The sequence below is a fragment of the Larus michahellis genome, chromosome 6 (genome assembly GCF_964199755.1).
Source record: "Larus michahellis chromosome 6, bLarMic1.1, whole genome shotgun sequence".
Classification (NCBI taxonomy): domain Eukaryota; kingdom Metazoa; phylum Chordata; class Aves; order Charadriiformes; family Laridae; genus Larus; species Larus michahellis.
This window is the reverse complement of record NC_133901.1, coordinates 13,214,835-13,236,331: the sequence shown is the minus strand read 5'-3', so window position 1 is coordinate 13,236,331 and position 21,497 is coordinate 13,214,835. Positions and strand designations below refer to the sequence as shown.

General features: G+C 49.3%; 1 protein-coding gene across 2 annotated transcripts; it reads right to left on the bottom strand.

The window, feature by feature from the left end:
- Nucleotides 1-375: 375 nt before the first annotated feature.
- A4GNT (alpha-1,4-N-acetylglucosaminyltransferase) lies at nucleotides 376-17,917 on the bottom strand. Of its 2 annotated transcripts, XM_074592283.1 has the most exons (5): nucleotides 17,829-17,899; nucleotides 16,509-16,725; nucleotides 3,170-3,390; nucleotides 2,461-2,910; nucleotides 376-1,512 (listed from the first exon to the last, which is right to left on the bottom strand). In XM_074592283.1, exons 3-5 carry the CDS (start codon nucleotides 3,284-3,286, stop codon nucleotides 901-903), a joined length of 1,179 nt encoding a protein of 392 aa, XP_074448384.1. In that variant the 5' UTR covers nucleotides 3,287-3,390; nucleotides 16,509-16,725; nucleotides 17,829-17,899; the 3' UTR covers nucleotides 376-900. The 2 variants fall into 2 exon arrangements, with proteins under 2 accessions (XP_074448384.1, XP_074448385.1); XM_074592284.1 differs by lacking the exon at nucleotides 16,509-16,725 and having other exon boundaries at nucleotides 17,829-17,917.
- Between the last annotated feature and the right edge of the window lie 3,580 nt (nucleotides 17,918-21,497).

Sequence of the window (21,497 nt, the reverse complement as noted above, 5' to 3'; positions counted from 1 at the left end):
GCACAGCTGGACAAAAGTGACCAGGGCCTTTCTAGAGCTGCTGCACCTCATTTGCGAAGTAGTTGAAATGAATTTATTTCAAAGGGATTTGGGAGCCCTGGAGGGGCATCCCCATCATTTCTTGGTGCCCTCAGCTCCTCCTCTCCAGGGGAAGAGGTGACTCTGCAGCCAGAACCGACCTCGGAGGATGGGGCAGTGCAGCCCCTTCCTGGAAGGAGCCAAAGTAGAAGTGCAGGAGCACAAATATTTGAAAAAAATGGGACTCATTTTCCAGGGGCATGCAGGGGAAAGCAAGCTCAGAGGAGTGGTGGTTTAATAACCATTTTATTTTCACTTGCACTGATAAAGTCCCTCTCAAAAACGTAGGGTGTAAAGTTCATGTGATAAAAACACAGATTAATGAAAAGACAGTGGTACGGGCTTCTCTTCATTAGCAATTACTGTCACCTACCCCCTGCTATACATTTGCATTACACTTGCCTCAGAGGCCTCAGCCCAGCCCAAAGCCTGTTGTGTCTGCAATTTTTCTGACATGGGTAGCTGCCAATGCTGCCAAGAGGTGCAGACGCGTCTAAAATTCCTCCCAGGAGACGATGCATCTCTTTAGGAACTTTTCCCTTGGAAAAGCTCACTAGTAAGGCCCATAAGTCCCTCTGATTCAGGAAAGTTTGTTTCATGAGCACCTGTAAAGAAATAGAACTGAAGCAAAGGTGTCCTTAGTGTCACTGGAGGCTACGTCTGATGGATATCCACCACCATTCTGCACACACGCCCCAAGGGAGTAGGGATGGTGGTTGTGAAAAGGTCTGTCTTTCTTCTACAAAGCCAGCTACTGACACCAATGGTGACTGTGTTTTGACCTCAGGACGGGGAATCACCCCCTGTCCTCCTTACTCCATGTCATGCCACGTCCTCAGAGCGCGTGAAATCCCTCAGCTCTGCGTTTTGGATCAGGTCCTCATATGTGGTGGGGCAGTAGGCTTTGTACAATTTTTCAGCCAGCGTGTTGCTGCCCGCAACCACGGCTTTCCGGTTGTGGTTCATGAAGTTCCACAAATGCAGCGCATAAGAGTGGTTGAAATTGGGGCTTTTGTCCCACACCTGATAGTACCGGCCCCAGGCTGGGTACGGTATGGGGTAGAAACGCTGGGGATTGAGGAAGGAGATGTTCTGGCACCTGTGGTCCTCGGTGCCTTTGAAATCTGTGAGATTGCAGATGGTTTTGAGCATCCTTGTCATTAAAAAGGGCCCCTGGTTGCCCCAGATGTTCCCGTTGTACTTGAGAACAAAGTTCTCCATGCAGTCCCAAATAAATTTGTGGTGGGCAGGGAAGCCAAAGATCCCGTTGCTGGAGAACCGTGACTTCTGCGCCGCTAGGAAGCTTTCCTCGGGGATGGGCCTGATGGAGATGACATCTGTGTCCATGTAGATGCCCCCATACTTCCAGATGAGCGCCAGTCTGCTGGCGTCGGAGCTGACATGGACCCAGTTCTTCTCCTGCTCTGGGACTACCTGCAGAGTTGGAAAGGCGAGACAGTAATGCTGCCAGCAGAGAACCGGCCACATCCATCCATTGGGCTGCTAATGGCACCATAAAACTCCACCTGCACGTCTGCAAATGTCACTGCCCGCCTTTGCTTCCTCCAGCTATTGAACTTTATTGGAATAAGATAAGGGGGCAGTGCAGAGCAATGCTGCGTTAATAGAAATGAATGCAGGAACATTTCACAGGTGTTTTGATGGAACCTACAATGTTAAATCAATGATACCATGAATCATTGCCTGCTATTTCAGTGAGACACAACCCACTTGACACACTCCCTGATCACTCCCAGCTCTTTGGAACAGGATGGAAGGGTTTTCATTGCCATTGTTGGTATTTGGAGTCATTTTTTCTCAGAAGGAAGGCTTTGGAGGAAACGTGCCTGCCCTGCACAGAGGTGAAACCGAACAGATTTGACAAAAGCGACTTGCAAGCAGTTTGCCAGGAACTTCTTTCCAGGGTGGAGCTTGCAAGATCCCACCTTGGTTTTGCATATTGCTGCTACAAAAACTGAAATATCTCCCACATCTGATCTACTGTGGGGTCTGTTGGCGTGTGGCAGCATTAACAAGCACTCAGGCAGCACATTTTGTTCACCCAGTTTCTGTTTAGAAAGATTAGTAAGTGCTGTTTTATCAAAACACGCATGCAATCTATTTTTACCAATGTTTCATTTGCCAAAAAATCTGATTCTCCAGATAGGGGGGAAAAAAAGGCTGATTATGTGTTCAATAAACAGATAGATGAATACACTGCAAAACATGGCCAAAATGAATCTATTCTGAACCAAAATAATATAAGTGACTGATTTCACCCAGCCAGTCCCACGTTTCTCCCTTCATTTTAAGCCTACTTCAGACCTTTTCCCCTCCTTTTTTATAACTATTTTCCTATTTCGCCCTTATTATAAAGCTCACCTGGTTGTACCACTGGAGCAGAGGGGTCTCCTGGAAGACAATTTCCATCTGGAGAGGAAAAATGAAGACATTCTTCATAGAAGACAAAAGCGAGAAGGCTGCATAACTGGAGTTCAAGTCCAACGCCGTGTCGTTCGTGAGTCCCTTCATGAAGAGGATGATGGGCCGGTCCTGGTAAATCCTGGCGGCAGACTCCACAGAGCAGGACACCAGCGGGGGTGGCTCCAGGCGCTCAGTCGTCTCCAGAAAGATGATGCTTTTGCCGAGGTTCAAGACCTGCTCAGGTGTCAGGAAGTGTTTGGACATAGGCACGTAGGAGAAGAAGCAGCTGGACAGCAGGGAGATCTCGTACAAAATGCCCGAGACAAAGAAGAAGCAGAGGCATATCTGGATTTTCTTCAACATTCTTACTTTCCCTGGGCGTTTGGTGTCATGCCTTTGACATGGATGCTAAGGAGAGACAAGGAACAGCAAAAATGTACACCGGTGTTATTACTTAGCAGGACTGGGAAATAGTAGGACGTGGCTTTGGACAGCGTAGCATGAAGGCAGTTTGGTGAAGCTCATGCCTTTCCCAAGTCTTTTTCCCGATTCACCCCTTGTGCTCACACTTCAGCCCCAAAAGCTGTGAGGGACTCCGAGGCTGCAGAAGGTCCGGAGAGAGAGAGATGCAAGGACAGAAAATTGATAGCAAAGAACTAGGACCTACCTGGATTATAGTTCTGACAAATCTACACTTCCAGCTTGTTTGTTTGCCACCACGGTGGCAAGCAGGCTCCCTTAAAGTCCATCTCCCTGGTGAAGACACCCAAACTGCCTGGAGCATGCAAAGGGATTTCTGAAGACAGGAGACGGATGCACGGAGGAAAACCAGCTCTGCCGCAGGCTGAATTTCAGCCCCAGAAACAGTTTGGGGTCAATGGGACCCACCTACAAGGACAAAGAAGGGACAGTTTTTAGGGGAGATCCATCTCATACCTACATCAGCCCACCCCAGCTCTTCATTCCTGGTCTTGCCGTGACATGAGCCTGTACAGCACTGGGGAATTCCTGCCAGCGAGAGGCAGGATTGAATCTTATCTGCATTGTATCTGCTTGATAGGCTCATGACACAAGGAAATTCCCTCCTGAAATGCCACCTGGTAGCACCTGAGCAGCCCACATTTGCTCTGCAGAGACCACGACCAAGGTCCAACTGAGGGGAGATGCCTTGAATGGCAACCCAATGCCCAAGTGACCCCTGGAAGTGTTTAAAGCTTGATGAATTGAAGGGAATGGGAGGAAATATGTCTCCGTGTGCTTCGTTAATTAGTGAGATGCATTACCATGTCACCCAGCCAGAATATGGATAAGTCCGCAGCGTAGCAAAGCCCATGGAAATTCCCCTGCAAGCGCTGAGCCACACTTGAAGCTGTAGCAGCTCCCAGTCCATTTCTCAGAGCTAGATCTCATCGAATTAAACGTTAAAGCAATGACGGTTCCCATCAGGATGGCTTTCCATGCCGCACAACAAATTTTGTTGCTTGTCATCGCCGCTGCACAGAGTTTCTCGCCACACCCTGGGTTTCCATGACAGGGTGGGAGAAGATGCCATGGGTGGAAGTGGGTGACAAAGCTATAGCCACCAGGCACCAATGTGGCTGGGGGTACCATCTGCTGGACAAAGCCAGCAGGTTGGCAGCCTGCAGAGGAGGGAACCGTTCTATGAGAGCGGCTTTTTTGTTATTATTTTTATTTTCCACTTCATTTTCCCCGCTTTCCCTCGTTGCCCCAGCACCCTGCGGAGGAGCCCCTGCTGTGAGAGGCAGCATCCCGTGCCCAGGGCCTCCCTGCAGATATCGAATTTGGACGGAAGGCAGGGAAGGGAGAGCAAATACAAGCGGTTTGGACAGGACTTGTTCCCAAGCCTGCCGATAAAGCCGCCTGTGCTGCAGAGCCCTGCAGCCCCAGCACGAACTCCCGCTGCCGAGCCCCACGCGAGAACACTTAGAAACACCATCCAAAATTAAAATAAACCACATTAACTTGAACTACAAAATTTCCTGCCATGTTCCCCTCCTGCCTCTTCCTCAGATGCGTGGCTTCTGACTTACTCCAGCCACATAAAAATAAAACAGAAAGAAAAAAGTTGCCTCTAAGCAGCTCCCTCACCAGTCTTATCTCAGCCAGATTTTAATTTTGTTTTTTTTTTGTTTTCTTTTTTTTTTTTCTCCCAGTCCCAGCTCTGACCTAACCCACGCCAGCTGATCTTTCTGTGCTGCTCCACTGCAGTCCGGGGGCTGGAGCTCCCTCCCTCTGTTCCTTGCAAATTTTAAATCTCGATGCCACTCTCTTGGCAATGTTTGCTTGAAGGAGGAAAACTCCGTCTTTGCTTTGATTAGAAATGGGACCATCAGGACATTCCCATTACCGGATTAATATTTCTTCTTTGATGGCTTAAAGATCCGATGTCTCAGGTCTTTACGAGCAGCCTAGCAAAGCCGCGCTCGCAATTGTTGTTCAAATTTAAAATAGTCCGGGAGGCATTTTATTTGCAAATTGTGGGGAGAGAATGAGTAGACACTCCAATAGATACCGTCTCTGTGTACGACATTGTGAAGAGAAACGCGAATCTTCATCGTCTCATTCTGGGAAATTGTTTTGCTTGGTTGGTTTTCCAAAACCCCTATGCGGCGAGTTATGAATTCTCATCACATTTGACCTGGAGGCTGCTGTTATCAAAATGTTCACTTCCCTGCTCAAGTTAAAAGGACTGCAGAACTGAATGTTAAAAATAAATCCCAGCCATTGAATAGATTACCCTGCTGAGTGGGTCGCTTTTCTGGATGCGGCAGGCGGCATGCTGGCTTGATGGCCCATCTTGTAAAGATATTTCTTTTCTCAGGGCAATTTCAGTATTTCAAGTGCAGGATGAAAACGGGTGGGAGACTACCAGAGAGATTACTACGGATGTGCAATAATTCCGCCGAGGTGTCCGCCAGACACGTGCGGCAGGGGAGGTACAGCAGGATTTTTTTTGGTAAACGCCACTGAAAGGAGGGAGTAAATCAACCCAAGGGGGCGCTGGCAGCCGGGCAGACCCCTGAGCATCCCACCCTGACCCCATGGCAAGCGCTGGGGTCCCTGCAGGGACAGCCCAGCCAGAGAGGTCCCCCCTGCAAAGGGCAGCCCACCACACACAACCGGCCCCGCAGGGATGCAGAACGCCAGCACAGCTTGCACGGGGACTACGTTTTCTCCTCATTTGCCAAAAGGATTTTTTTTAATAATACTTAATAATAAAAAAATAACAGCACCTGCAGCTTTCAGTTTGCACAGCCCTTTAGTTCAGACCAGGCTTGAGTTTCAGACTATCTGAAGGAAGTCACTTGCATTATGAATTACAGTTGATGCACCACAGGTAAATAATACACAGAGCACCGTCCTCTGGCAATGCCAAACTCTGCCCACTGAATCCTCATCCCCACGGCTCCTGGGCATCCCTCGGGATTCAAAAGAGAGACTCCCGTCCTCCTGTCTGTCCCCAAAACCGCGCCTTCCCTCCGAGAACCGAGGGGTTGTGCATTAGGGTCCGCACTCATCCAACTGGGTGACGGTCTGTATTTCCCCTGGCAGGGAACAACCCCAGGGTAGTCCCCGTTTGGAACACACATGGTATCGCCTGCACCTACACCGGTTTGCTTTCGCGGCTATACAGAATCTACTGAAGTAAATTACAGCTACAATCAAGTTAGCGCACGTGCGTGCACTTCAAAGCCAACCTCCTTCCAGATTTAACACCAGGCACATTTGGAAACCTCCTTCAAATGGAAAACCTGTAGGAGAATATATCCGACTCATCACTGGCTGTAATTAATGTAACGTAATCCCAACCTCCAGCAACGCATGCCAACGAAGGAGCTTCTTACCACACTGCTTCTTACCTGCTTTCGGATTCTACAACCTGACGTGTTTATAGAGATAAAGCAAAACTCACCTCTTGGCTGCAAAAAGCAGGCAAAGCGTGCAGTCTGTTGGGAAGCAAAGCCGAGCTGGACCCCGCTGGAAGGTATCCACAGCTGGTGGTGAGCCCTTTGCCTGTGCCGGAGGAGCTGCACTGGCTCTCCGCTGTCTTCTGCCCTGCCAGGGCTTGGAGCAGCCTCATGGCTTGCTCTCCACCAGCCCTGGTGTTTGCATTCTTGGTGCACTGAGATAAGGCTGAGGAAGGAGCTCGGGCTGTGCTTTCAGAAGCGCAGGCACACAGTAGCATGCACAGCGAGGTCCTCCGGGCAGCCAAACCTCTGAGGGTCAGGAGAGATGGGTGGGACTGAGTCGATGCCAAAAGACACATCATTTGCACCTTTTTGATGTGTTTTACAGCGTATTAAGCCCTTTCTCTTTATATCTAGAACTGCATTTGTGGAGGCTACTTTGCACCGTAGCTTAGACCTCTTTGCCCTGTAGCAAGAACAACTATGGCTTGGAGTGGCCTTGATGCTCTGAATACTTCCAAGGAAGGCAACAACAGGGCCCCCGACACAAAGGCACCCCAAATAACACCACACATCCCGAACTGGCTGCCTGACAAGCTCAGATGCCTGCCCAGCTCCCCGTTAGAGATCAGGCGGGCAGGGAGGTTTGATCCATCAGAGCTTCTGCTTGTCCCCGTAACCTGTCCCCAGGAGGATGCCCTGAGTGGTACAGGAGGGCTGACAGGCACCCCTGGGATTGGGATGACCCAGGTTGGAAGGATCCCCCAGAGCTTTCCTGGCCCTGCGGTGCAAGGGGTATGAACTTCAGTAGCTGCCTGTGCTGGGACAGCAGAATTTGTAAAGGAGAGTCGGAGCTGAAGCGCCAAAGAGGACTCCCCAGCACATCCCTCCTGCATCCCTGCCCTGTGCTGCACCAGCACCATCAGCCCATGCGAGGAGACCAGAGCACCCCGCTAGGATGCAAACCACCGGCTCCCCATCACCCACAGCAATCAGGCTCTGTGCAGCTCCCCACCACGCCTTTTTTCCTCCTCCTCCTGATTTTTGGCAAGGCTGTATATTCATTAGCTAGAAGCTTTGTCCAGCCGATGCGTGCCAGCAGCCCCACATGTTGCACAGATGCGGGCACGGCAAAACCAGTCAGAACACCACCTCTTTCCACCAACACCAACCACCTAGTGCTTATAAATCACCAAAAAAGCACTCCGCTCATCCCCTCCATAGCCTGTGGTGGCAGCAAAAAAGCCAGCCTGGCAGCTTTTTAAAAAAATTAACTTCCCAAAATGCCAGGGCGTGCCCTCTTGCTCCTGACCAGCTCGGGGGCACCCCACCTCGCCCCACTGCAGGGTGCAAAGGGCAAGCCCCCGGCTTTGTTTGCGCTCCCGCGTACGTGCTTCCTGCTGCGGAGAGCTGGCAGAGGATGCTAATGTTGCCGCAGAGCAAACAGTCCCCACGGAAAGCTGTCGAGATAGTCAGGGCTTAATCAGCAGATAGGGCCCTGGGTGAAAATGCAAGGAGGGCTCCAGTTCCAAAGAAGTCCCTCGGGGAATGACGTAGATGAGGAGCCCTCGTGCCCTGACACACCTCTCCACGAGAAATCCTCTCCTTTGGCAAACACTCGCCCAGGTCCATGGTTAGCAGTTTGACTTGCAAGGAAATGTGTCTGGCTCCAAAGCCAGGAGCTCCTTCAGGGATGAACACATCCGTCCGCCCGTCCCTCCCTCCCCTGTGCACATACATAGTGTCTGCTGAGCCTACAGGACGCATTAATGCATAGGAACAGATGCCAGCTGTTATTAAGCGTTTCACCCCAGCTTTTATCTGGCACAACATGAAAGCATCCTCCTCCTGCACCAGTTCCCCCCATCGCCTCAATGTGCCACCAAGCCCCTTGCCCTGGAGTTAGGAGGGGAATTTTCTGTGTAACCCAGTCCTGTAGAAGGTGTGGTGTAAAGTCGTAGCCCAGAGCAGCACATCTCACCAGCATGTAGGGGAGATGATGAAACCATGAGCCAAAACGCACAGGCTCAATGTGCAACAGAAAGGGACAAGGCTGGGCATGAATACAGGCTGCCCACAGCCCCAGCTGCTTGGTGAGAGGGTTTGGGAAAGCACTTTAAGGCAGAAATGGGGTTATTTATCTTAGGGGATTCTTCTGGAGGTGTTCAAGGCCAGGTTGGACGGGGCTTGGAGCAACCTGGTCTGGTGGGAGGTGTCCCTGCCCAGGGCAGGGGGTGGCACTGGGTGGGCTTTAAGATCCCTTCCACCCTTCAGGTGGAACTAGACGATCTTTAAGGTCCTTTCCCACCCAAACCATGCTATGATTCTATGATTCTGTTGACCCCTGCACCTCTACAGGCAGAGACTCAGGATTGGCTGGGCTCTGATCTCCTGAATGAGCCTCTTTGCCTCAGAAAAGTGCTTTTGAGGGCTGGACTCATCCCGTCTCTTAATATGTCAAACACACTGAGGCAAACCTCTTTGTATTTTCTCGACCCCCTACCTGGATACCGTGAGCTGCCAACATCTCGCCAGGGCACTGCTCCATGGTGCAATGGTCCAGATGCCACCGCCATGGCTTTGCCTATGTCCCACCAACCTGGCACATGAGTTTGGGTCACCAAAAGCCTGCTGGAAAGGCAGCAAGGGGAGGGGGGGGACAAGCAGGCTCACAGAGACCAGTGAGCCTGGTCTGCATGGAGCTGGGAGCTGTGCTGGTAGATGGGGCACTGCCAAGTTACTTGGACTGAGACTGCTGCATGCTTCACACCCATACAATTAAATACAGGGAGTAGCAAAAAAGGACAAGGGGTAATGGTTTCAAATTGGAAGAGGGCAGATTTAGATTAGATATTGTGAAGAAATTCTTTGCTGTGAGGGTGGTGGGACGCTGGCCCAGGTTGCCCAGAGAAGCTGTGGCTGCCCCATCCCTGGAGGGGTTCAAGGACAGGTTGGACGGGGCTTGGAGCAACCTGGTCTGGTGGGAGGTGTCCCTGCCCAGGGCAGGGGGTGGCACTGGGTGAGCTTTAAGATCCCTTCCAACTGTAACCATTCTACAATTCTATGAAGATCCTGGTGCTGCTCTGCATTGCCCTCTGGAGGAGCCTGGTTTTTGCTTCACTGCATGGGGAGCCCTGAAAAATGGCAGTCTGCAGGCAAAGTCTGTGCCAGGTCTCCCCGCATCCCCAAGGGCTTGGTGGCCTGGCCAAGTGAGGCGAAAAATCACACCCCAGTGTCACATAAGCAGTCTGCAGCAGACCGAGGCCCCAGCTCCCAGCAAGGTGACTAGTGACAAAGCCACATTTTTCCTTTCACCTCTCCACGCTGCTGCACATCCGACAAGTGCAGAGCAACAGTCCAGCCTTGGACACCATGGGAGGCTCACCACAGTTGTAGGGAAAGCGTTGCGCCAGCCTTGGCCCACGGTGTGCCTGGCTCAGGTTTGGTTCACATGCAACGTTGGCCACTTGTAGCAGCACATCCAGTGTCTCAGGCTGCAGATGTTCAACCCTTTTGCCTGATGCTCTGCTGCAGGGACAGTGGTCACTGGGACAGCCTGGCTTTCTGCTCTAGAGCCCACCCAAGCCTTCATCTTCTCCACAGCAGAGACACTGTGGAGATCCTGAATAACCTTAGAGACAGTAATCCTACAAAATCACCCTTGCTCCACTCAAAGATGAGGTTCATTTTATTCCTGAGCTTGGGAACCTGCTTCAGTTTTGCTCCATGAAAGGATGAGCATATCTGCTCTGGAGATCTCCTCCAAAAACGGAGGCGCACCAACGTGGCTGCTCAAGGGTGCTCCAGCAATGGCTGAGCCCTGCTCTCCATGAGCCCAACATGCTGCTGGTATGGATTTGGCCCCAGTAACATTCAAAAAAATGATTTCTCAATCCCTTCAGAAAAGAAGCCAGGGCCTGAAGGCAAGTACCTCATGCAGGCACTGGCGTTCCCCTAGAAGCGTAACATGTTATAATATTTCCTTAGATACTCTCAGCATCACCCAAAGGAGGTTATTAAATAATATTAAACAATATCTCATTTTCTAAACCTTACCAAAAGATCTGCTCAGGTCTGTGCCTGTGACCACTGCCAAGCGGAGGGGTTAAATAAGTTGCTCGGGGCTTATCACCCGCTCACACTTCCCAGATCTCCCCCTTCTGAAACACAGACACTTGTCCCAAATAAGCCAACTGATGTCGTTGTTTGCCAAAGTAGCTCCAAAGCCCTCTTTATAGAAAGTTTCAGCCCATCTGACAACCATCTCGGGAAGTTGCAGCAATTAAACTCAGGTGCTTGTCGTTCTGGGGCTGTGCATGGGGCACAGCTCAGCTCTTCACCATCACCCTTCACTGTTTTGCAGTGCAATTCCAAGAAAAGTCTGGCTCAGCCTCCTCTATAAACTCTTTTGAACAGGGAGAGACAGCAACTCGTCCTTCACCTCCTCTGTTCCGAGTGGAACAAAGGCAGCTCCCTCAACCTCTCCTTGCACCTCCTCCATAACCAGCCTGGTGGCCCTCCACAGTGCCCTCCCTGGCTTTCCAATGTCTTTCTTATACTGGGGGCCCAAAGCTGGACGCAGTAGCCAGCTATGGCCTCCTACGTGCCAAGACAACGGGAGTAAACCCTTCCACACGCCACAGTGCTCAGTTTTGAGTAAGACCTCTGGAAGACCAGCCTGAACATTTCACAAATACAGGGCAAAACGTGCCTGGCTTTGCTCCCTTTGCGCACTAATCCTTTTAGGCATTGTACTTGCTGTTGTTAACTGCCAGCATGTATATCTTTTGGCATTTACTGAAAGCTTGTGTCTTTTTTATAATTATCCGTTGATCTGTTAGAAAACTCGTTTGCTCCTTTTGAGCTTCCTTAGTTATTTTACCCAAAATCAATAGCTGTCACTTGGGAAACTATAAAGCACATGCATACGGACAGAAGAGAAGGTCCTACCGCTCTCTTATAAGCAGAGGGACCCAGAGTTATGCCTCTCAAATGCCAGCTCGTCGGTCGATTCAGAGGCAGGCAGGGCCATGGGCACTAATGCGCAGAGGGAAAAAAAAATATCAGAGGAAGGAATGCAAGGAGTTGAATCGTGCCAGATTACAAGCAATTGTAAAGCAATACGTTTGTGCTTAAAGGTTTCCATATTTGTATTTCTAATGCTCGCTATGTCCACACAGCTTTGGAGATAAAGCAAGCATAAGGACTAAAAAGGCAGCCACCATATCTGCAACATGAGAAGAGTTTACTTTTACATGCCTAATTTTACTTTGTTAAGCGTTTTGCAACTTCCCAGCTTGTGACAGCATCACAGTCTGCAAACACCTGTGCATTATTATAGCCTTCCTCCCCTCCAATTTAGTCACCCTTTGCAATACTAATTTATACATCGTCATAACAGGACATCGGGGAACTGATTTAAATGTTTTCTGCGTTGGACAGCCTTAGGTTTTTTTACGAGGGGTCGTTAACTGAAGACATGATGCTGTCGGTACAGCACAGAGGGAGACGGTTTAGTCGGGGGTACATCTAAATCTGCCTTTACATCAGGAAGGCTTTTTGTGCCGGTATATCAGAGCACAAACACCATTAGACCTCGGGGCCCCACTTGGCAAAAAATCCACTTTCTAAAAATCTCCTACTAATTAGAAACAGCTCTGTTACCTCTGACCAGAGCCAGTGTAAACTACCAGTTTACTTGCTAAAGATTACATTTCAGCTGCTGAGAGTCAGGCTGCGTCAATCCTGCAAGGCAAAAAAACCCCTCACCAAACAAAGCCCATCGCACACGAGTGGGGCGCTCCGGAGCAAATCCACCCAGGTCCCAACTGCTGGACCCCACAGAGCTCCCAGCCCCTAAAAAAGAGAAATGCTGGAGGACGGTAAAACTCCAGGCAAGTGGTTGCTTTGCCTCTAAGAGAAGGAGGTTTTATAACACAACATTTATAAATGCTCTATTAGCACAGTGCCTGAGCAGGTTGATCTGCCCCACATTGATCGCTGCTCTATGGGGGGAGAGCAGCTGATGCCACCCCCCAAATAATACCAGAAGGAAAAGGCTGCCTGCACCACAGGGTGAGCAGGCATGCCCCATCCCACTGCTGTTGTTGTGAGAATCACAGAATCAATGGTGAGGGTTGGAAGGGACCTCTGGAGATCACCTCCTCCAACCCCCTGCCAGAGCAGGGTCACCCAGAGCAGGTTGCACAGGAACGCGTCCAGGCAGGTTTGGAATGTCTCCAGAGAAGGAGACTCCCCTTGTCTTGTCACCGACTTGAAAAGAGTCTGGTCCCATCCTCTTGCCACTCCTCCTTTAGATATCAATGAGCATTGATGAGATCCCCTCTCGGTCTTCTCTCCTCCAGGCTGAACAGCCTCGGGTCTCTCAGCCTTTCCTCAGCACAGAGATGCTCCAGTCCCTTGATCATCTCCGAAGCCTCCGTTGGACTCTCTCCAGCAGTTCCCTGTCCTTCTTGAACCGGGGAGCCCAGAACTGGACACAGCACTCCAGCTGCAGCCTCACCAGGGCAGAGCAGAGGGGGCGGATGACCGCCCTCCTCCTGCTGGCCACAGTCTTTTCAATGAGCCCCAAGACCATTGGCCTTCTTGGCCACAAGGGCACATTGCTGGCTCATGGGCAACTTGTTGTCCACCAGGACTCTCTCTGCAGAGCTGCTCTCCAGCAGGTCAACCCCTAACGTGTACCGGTGCATGGGGAGAAGGTGGATCCAAACACACAGCAGGGCCAGGAGCTGGGTGCCGAGCAGTGATGGACGCACATCTGGAGCATTAGAAATCTACAGCAAAAGTCTATCAGCAAAATCATGCTTGATTTTATTAGCGTTTTGTGGACAGCCAGCAACAAGAGCTTTCTATATTCATGAATTCATCAGATTCATATTTCAAAAATAATAAATGTTGTTATTATTATTGGAATGAATTTCTCTATTACGTACTGAGTGATTCTAACTACTTACTGCCTCCAGCACAGGAACCACCTAAAGAATAATACAAACAAATAATATTTCTGTAGTGGTTGCTACAGGGTTGTGTTAGGGTTTTTTTTAAGTGAGAAAGATATTAAGCAGAACAACAGCAACGATCACAACAGAAATGAAGTCATTATAAGGTTGTGTAAAGCACTACCAGTTTTTTTTCAGGTAAATTTAGTTTGGGGCATGACTTGCGCTTCTGTGAGATTTTTCTTGATTTCTTGGCACTCTGCCTCTAATAACAGCTTCACACTTTCTGCCTGCTTTATCCTACGTACAGAGGAAGGAAAGGAAAACAAATCTCAGCGGAATGACTTCCTGATCCAAAGATCGCGAAGGAGGGCAACGAGGCTGTTTGCTTCAAACCCCTTATCGGCACCTATTAGCCCGTTTGTTCCCATGGCCCATGCGCGGGCCTCCTTGGCTCGTGTACTTTGGAGGTGGGGCTTTTGCTGCCCGTGGATGCCTTCAGTGCTGCAGCTTTTATTCTCAGAAGCTGGTCTGCGAAACGCTGTGCATTGACAAAGAGCAGGGGAGATGAACCAACTGACCATAAATTATGCGACTTGCAAGCTAAATCTAGATAACTAGTGGATGGAGAGGATCAGCTGTGATAGATGGCTTTCCTCCAGCAGGCTGACATCCTGGGGAAGGGAAAAAAGGCAGAAGGGGCTGCAGAGCCACCTGGGAGACACTCCAGCAACTACGCTAGCATGGACCAGTCTCCCCTGCCGTGCCAGAAGGGTTTACGATAGAAGTAATGAGCCCCTCTTCACCCTAGTTATTTCTTCCCCATTGCGATCAGCGAGTCCCCTCACTGCCTCTGTCAGGCTCCATCCTGACCTCCCTTTTTCACGCGATGCCCCCCATGCAAAGAGCTGCCGTGGCATTGTAGTATAGAAAATTAGCAAAACACACAACTTTCCAAGAGGCCCAATCTAGTTGTCAGCGAATTTTGATACGAGTCCAACAGGATGGATTCAAAAAAGATGGGATCCCACCATGCCAAAACACAACATTTGGTTGAGCATCTGCCAAAACAGAACTAACAGACTGCTGGGAAGGCTGCATTTTCCAGGGTATTTTTTTTTTTAGGCGTGCACAATGGCAAAGAGGATCACTGTGAGCATCTTCAGGTCCCCAGCCTAGGTGAGCAAGTACCCGTTGATAGATGGAGGGTACACTTATTACAAATGCTAAGCAAAGTTTAAACTTATGGCTTCAGTGTGATGGCAAGTTGCTCTGACACCACACTGTAATATTCTCAGCATATCCCTATCCAGAATTTAGGATTTTCCTCTGCAATAATGCGGACTAATTCTGCAAGTTTCAGACTCTTGTTCTCTTGCAACAGAGTGGCGGAACCAGTCACTTCCATGTTACCTTCATTACAGTCATGCCATGCCTTTATCTCGTGAGAAAAATTAGAATGGCATTTTGGTGGCTAAAATTCACTTGCCCTCGTTAACTCTGCTGACCATCTGTGCATCTGTGACATGGGAGATGGTGAGACCTTCCCATGAGCAACGCTCTGCACTGGCAGGTTTAGAGGACGACCTCTTCTCTCCCAAGGGTAAGAATAATTTTTGCCATTAATTGGGAGTTGCAGAGGTGTCTGAGCCATGAAGATCTATCCTGCATGGACAACTTGCAGCCATCCCTTCATGCCTTCTGCCCCCGCAGAACCAATTTGTGCTCATCTAAGGGACTGAGATGGGCTCCAGATCTTAAAGGGGGCTTAGAAGACAGATGGGGACAGACTTTTTAATAGGGCCTGTGGCAATAGGACAAGGGGTAGTGGCTTTAAACTGAAAGAGGGGAGATTCAGACTAGATATAAGGAAGGAATTTTTTTTTTATGAGGGTGGTGAAACCCTGGCCCAGGTTGCCCCGAGAGGTAGGAGATGCCCCATCCCAGGAAACATTCAAGGCCAGGTTGGCCGGGGCTCTGAGCAACCTGATCTGGTTGAAGATGTCCTGGCTCATCGCAGGGAGGCTAGACTAGATGGCCTTTAAAGGTCCCTTCCAACCCAACACATTCTATGATTCTACAATCTCCAGAGTAGGGAGAGTGGATGGAGAGATGACAGGGATGGACAAAAGTGTCAGGACAGCAGAAAGGTGTGTCCTCAAAGCGATGGGAGGGCTAGAGCCAGGCTGAGTGTGACCGTGCACATGTAAGGGAAAAAGAAAGTCATTGAAAGTTTCCTTAGTGAAATAAATAAAAGTAGGAAGGAAGGGAGACAGCCGGCCAGCAAAAGCAGGACCAGGCTAAAGGGTAATCAAATCATTCCCTCCAAATTAAACAGATGATTCATTTTTGATGGTAAAGTTGATGTGGATCAGGGAGCGAAGGCAGACAGTTACCTGGAATAAGAGGTGGGGAATGAAGACAGCCACATCTGCGGCGAAAGCAGGACCCTGGAGGGGACCCAGATGAAGACTGAGGGGTGGGGGGAATCTCCACCCCATTTGGGGAGAAGCAGCACATGGTGTGCAGAGGGGAGAGCAGAGACTTCTAATGAGTCTTGCAGGTCAAATGGCACTGATTGAACCCCCACAAGCAAATGGATTATAGGGAAAGTAGAGGAAGATAAGGAAAATTAAAAGCATGAGCTAGCCAGCTACGGATGTGTTAACCCGTTTATAGTTATACACAAGATTGTAGGACAAATTCTGAAGGAAACATTAATTAAAGGCACTGAGAAAAATGAGATAAAGTGCAACACAGGTTTACCAAAGGCAGTTTGTGCCAGACTGTGCTGACATCTCCCTTTGATAAGATAATTGGTTTTCCAGACAAGGGAAATTTGGTAGATCTAATCTATCTGGAGTTCAATAAAGCATTTGATATGGTGCCGCATGGGAAATTATTAGTGAAGCTTGAGAAAATGAGAATTAACAGAAGAACTCTGAAGCAAAGGGAGCAGGGGCTGGCTCAGAGGCGGCAGCAGGATTGTCATGGGGGAAACGGGATCGGCGAGAAGATGCTGATGGGCGTCCGAAAACCCTGTCTTGAGACTGATCCCGGTAAAGGCCCTCCAACTCTAAGGCTGGGAGCAGACTGGTGAAGTTTGCATACTCACCTGGATTTTCTGCAGCGGGACTCACGTGGGCTTGGAGCTCGCGACCTTGAACGCTGCGGATGGGAGCATTGCTGCAGACTTTGTAGGGATGCACCCGCACCATGAGATGGCAATGTTGTTCCACCAAAGAGCATCCCTCTTCTCTCCTCTTCCAGCTCCAGTTTTCACTGTCTGGACACATTTCAGAACGTACTCCAAGAAATATCAGTGATTGCAACTGTGAAACGACAACGATGGTGGAAGCTAAATCGGTCTCCGCGTGGCTCAAGAAACGTGACTCTGGACAATCAGCTTTCGTGTCTCGAGACCGAAAAGTGACATGGGAGAGGAACGTGTTTAAATACGTCAGGTGAGAGACAAGGCATCGCTATCTTCCCTGCAGATCCAGCCCAAATAACCTTTCCCAGTGTACCAAAAAAACCCTCCCCAAACCAGGCAATGTTGCTCAGGGTAAGTGCGTGCGTGTGCATGGCAGAGAAAGAGGGAGAGGAGGAGACAAATTTACACAGAAATAAAAATCTGCTTATTCCTTCCCTGTATTTTTAGCTTAAATTACACCCAAATGCCATCTGATCAATTCAGCTGAAATGAGCCCTTAATCCTAATAAGTCTTGATCACCTTTTTAAACCTTGGGAAACAGCAGGGAATTTGTTTGCCTTAAGTATTAACACCTTGATTCAGATTTCTTTGGCACGTATCTAACTTGCATAAGCATAAAACACTGCCATTAATATTAAATGAGAAATAGGAGAGGGCCAAAGAAATGCTTTGGGCCGTTTTTTCTCCCCGTGCATCATGTCTGATCACTCCATCTCCTTTCTCAAATGGGAAGGTACAGAAGGTACCTGAAATCTTTATGAATTCACCAGTTAAGGCAGCGGTGTGTTGCTCTGCTTGGGCTGAGCTAAATATGCCCCATTCAGGTCCTTTCTGCGTGCTGGAAATGCTTTAATCTAAAATAAGGTAGAGAAGATCAAGCAAACAAGAGGCTTCTGAAGACACCTAATAGACAAATAGCTGATGCCGAGTTTCACCTGTGCTGCAACAGATTTAGCCAAGGATAGAACTCGTGATTTTCTCTAATTCTTTTAAAGAAAAAGCTTGGAGGAGCTCATTATTCCTCAAACCTAGAACAATTTTGTCAGTTTTAATAAGTCTTCAGGGGGACTTTGAAATATTGAATTTTCCAAAGGATGCTGCTTCAGAGAAACGTGGGCATTAGCAGTCCACTGGAACCCTTCAGTCTATCATTAGCCACTACGATGCCTCCTGAATGTTGAAGTTCATGTATTATTATTGTTACTTTCTATATTTCTTACCTTTATTTAGTGCCAGTGCAATCACTTCTTTGCCAGTGGTAGCCTACACAACAAAATCATTTCTTTCTCCCTCTCGTTTTACAGCTACCCAGGAATTTCTTTAGGTCATCTATCACTTACTAAATTATGGGTTAGAGTTGTAAGAGAGGAAGGGCTGGCAGGCAGAATGTCTTTTTATAGTAGCCTAGCACAAGCCTGGCCCCAGCTGCTCTAAATTAGCGTGGAGCCAGTGGTGTAAATCAAGATGTATTCATTAGAATGCGGCCGTGATTATTTTTCCCAGCTGAGTGGTTGTGGGGGGGGACTTTTTCTGGTAACCTGCTCATCAGTAGACCTGGTGCTGAGATTGGTTTGTGAGCTTCCTTGGCCCTGAAGGGAGAGAAAAGGTGTGGGGGAATCCTGAAGGTGGTAGCATTTCCATTGCTAACCAAGAGCAAATTTACTGCCAGCAGCAGTGACAGCATCTGAGAAAAAAAAAAAAGAAAAAAGGATGGTGTTGGGAAGTGCCCCCATGGAGATCGGTTCAGCTGTACCAGGGAAGGTGATGGGAGGCACCACGTGCGCCCCTGCAATGGATGTGAGGATGGGGATGAAATGAGCGGTGCAAATCTGCCTCTACTGGGGAATAAAGCAGTGAGAGAACAAAAGTTATCTCAGCAGCCTGCTTTGCAGCTCGGCTGGGTCAGGAGACCACGCTCAGGTCTCCAGCTCAGCTCTCTTCTGGGAAGACTGAACATAACCCATAGGGAGCGTGCGTTACCCTGCTCCCTTCACCTCCAAAGCAGGCTGGAGGTAAAATTTTTGCAGGATCTTAATTTCCAAGGGATACATGGAAATGGGGCTCCCCTCCTGGGATCCACCTGAAAGGCCACACCAATCTTGTGCCCTGGAGCAATGTGAGTCTGAGTATTTGGTCTCCACCTTCTACACATCCTCCTGTAGGACCAAACACTGGCTTTGTAAATCCTTGGGAGCTCTGTCCTACAGCACCGCCTTACGCACCGAGAACCACGTAGATCCCGAATGTGATTGTGCAGATACCCCTCCTGTTGTCTGCGTTTTCCTTACTGGAGCCCTGCAATGACTAAACAGTGTTAGAGCTCCCCTCCCTTTTAGCTATAAATAAAAGGATCAAGGTCTTGACCTCTGGAAGCTCGCTTTGACCCCATCATTGTGCAGCCATGCCCGAAACACTGTATTAAACTGTCAGGGAACGTAAATCTGGGAGGAACTAATGAAGACCCCTAGGGCCACCGTTCTCCATAGCTGTCTTGTTAACATGATCTAGGAAAGATGGGGGGGCCCTTTAAAAAAAAAAAAAAAAAAAAAAGAAGCAGAGATAATAAGTGACTCATCAAAGTCAGGGAGAGACAGAGCATTGTCTAGGAGGTGTTACAGCGCTGGATGAAGTATTGCAGAGCATCGCACTCACAACCGAGCACCGCTGCCAAGGGGACTGGGGGGGGGGGGCAGTTATCCCTCCAAAACTTCAGTGACCTTCATGGCCCATCCAAAATCAGCATCATCGTTAAAGGCAATGAAATGTCCCATCCTGTGACCCATCGCTCTTCTCACTGTCAAAAGCAGAGTAGGAATGAAAGCCCTTTTGTTCTTGTCTTCATGCCAGGAGGGGTGAACAGCTTGTGGATGGTGTGATATTTGGGGCTCTCACTCATTTAAAAGGCCTGAGACCAATATTTTATGAGAGGCAGGAGAACTTTCAAAGGTGCCCAAGGTGGCTGGGGTGGAGGGCTGAGGTGTGAAAAGCTTCCCAGGGGATTTGTATACTCAGCGCTGATTGAAACCATTGGGGATCTGGAATTGAATACAACAGGGAGCATAAACATCGCAGCTTGCGCTGCTTCCCCAGATATTCAGGGGCTGGTACCCCCAGGTGCAACGAGAAAGGGCATGGGTTGCTCTGCCGGTAAAACTAGCCTCTGCCACGTCCAAGATCCTGAAGTTGGAGATGCGACTCAAAGTCTTTTGGTGAGGAAGGTGACAATGACAATGGTTTTGGGTTCAACTGTCACCTCTGCGGTGGCTGATAGGGTGGCGGAGCCTGCCGTGCCCAGACAATTGCCCAGGTGGGGATGGTCTGCTAAGGACGCCTTGGTGGCCCGGGGCCATCGCAAACCAGAACTAGATGCAGCAGTGAGTCTCGGGTCCCCAGACTTGCATGTCCTTGCTCTCGACCTTTCAAAATGACTGGCAGATGGATGGGAAAATTGCATGGGACAACGGAGAGTCAGGTAATGATTTTAAAACTGTTTCCAAGCCTGCTGCTTCGTCACAGTTCTCAGATGCTACAGGACAGAATTACACTGGCTTTCCAGGTACTGCAGGAGCTGATTTCCCCTAAAATTGTTTTTTTGGCGGCTCACAATGCCATCGCTGTCCCAGCTGCCGTTGGGGATCCCAATGGCACCAGGAATCAGGTGGGTTCCCATTGTGTTCATCTGTCAGCAAGGACAACATGCCAAGAATGGATTAAACCTCGACACCAGAGACCTCGGGAGCCCTGGTACCAGCCTGTGTCCCCTCGCTAATCCTATTCTCTATTAATTTGTTATCCCATTAACACCTTGCACATTTCTTTCTCTCACTGCTGAGAGACTTCTGGGGACCTTGTAATATGGTATTTTGTCGTTAAGAGTGTAAGCCAGCAAACTATTCTCATCTCAGCCTGGAAATCCCTTGGTAGAAAGAAAGAAAACTGCTGCTTTGTTTCTTTCAATCAATACTATCCATTAAGATCTGTGTCTAACAGCTCCGAGTCCAAGTGAATAACCGAATGAGCTACCTCCCACTCTCTTAAACCTTTGGAAACAGTAAATGGTCTTCTAAAAAAGAACAATTTGATATCACAGCCCCGTCTGGACCAGGCTGGGGTCGGCGGGGCCGGTGGAGGGGGGGGTGGGGCAGGGAGCTTTCTTCTCTGATATATGAAAATAAAATTGCTCATCATTTTCATAGAGAGCAACAGAGGGCAGAGAGAAACATGCCCCTACTTCTCTGGAGAGCCCCGCAGTGGTGGGCAAGATGTCAGCTGGGGTAGACCTCCCCTCCCCAGCACTCGTGCACTGGGGTGTCAGAGACTGCAGGGAGCATAAGGTGTAAAATCTCCAGCCTCGAGCCATTGGTGGTGGAAATGGTGTGGTTTCCTCTCCTTTAGGGGTCGGCTGTGAGGTGTGGGCTGTGGGAGGGCAGAGGATCACAGGGAATATGGTCCCTCTGTACTTCCTGGGCACTGCTGGCTTCAGGAGCACCCCAGCATGGGCAGGATCCTGCTGAACCATACCCACACCGAGAGTAAGAGGTTTCTCTCCCCAGAAGAGCTCACCTACAGCCTAAGGAACTTCACGGTTAGAAACCTTCTTCTCATTCCTATCTTAAACCTGTCCGGGTCCAGCTTATACACAGTTGTGCCTATTAATACAGGTGCAATCAATATTGTTGCAATCGAAAGTAGTACCAATATCGGTGCCCCTCTTCTCCTGGGAACCCCAAAACAAACTTTCTGCTTTAAGCAGGGAACCTGACAGCAGATGGCCAGGTTTTCAGCCTAGGATGGCAAACCCTTCGGGTGATCCTGCCACGAAACCGTACATGCAGCCCTCCGATGTGTCAGCTGAGGCATTCCTGGTAGAGGTAGGCAAATACTCATAC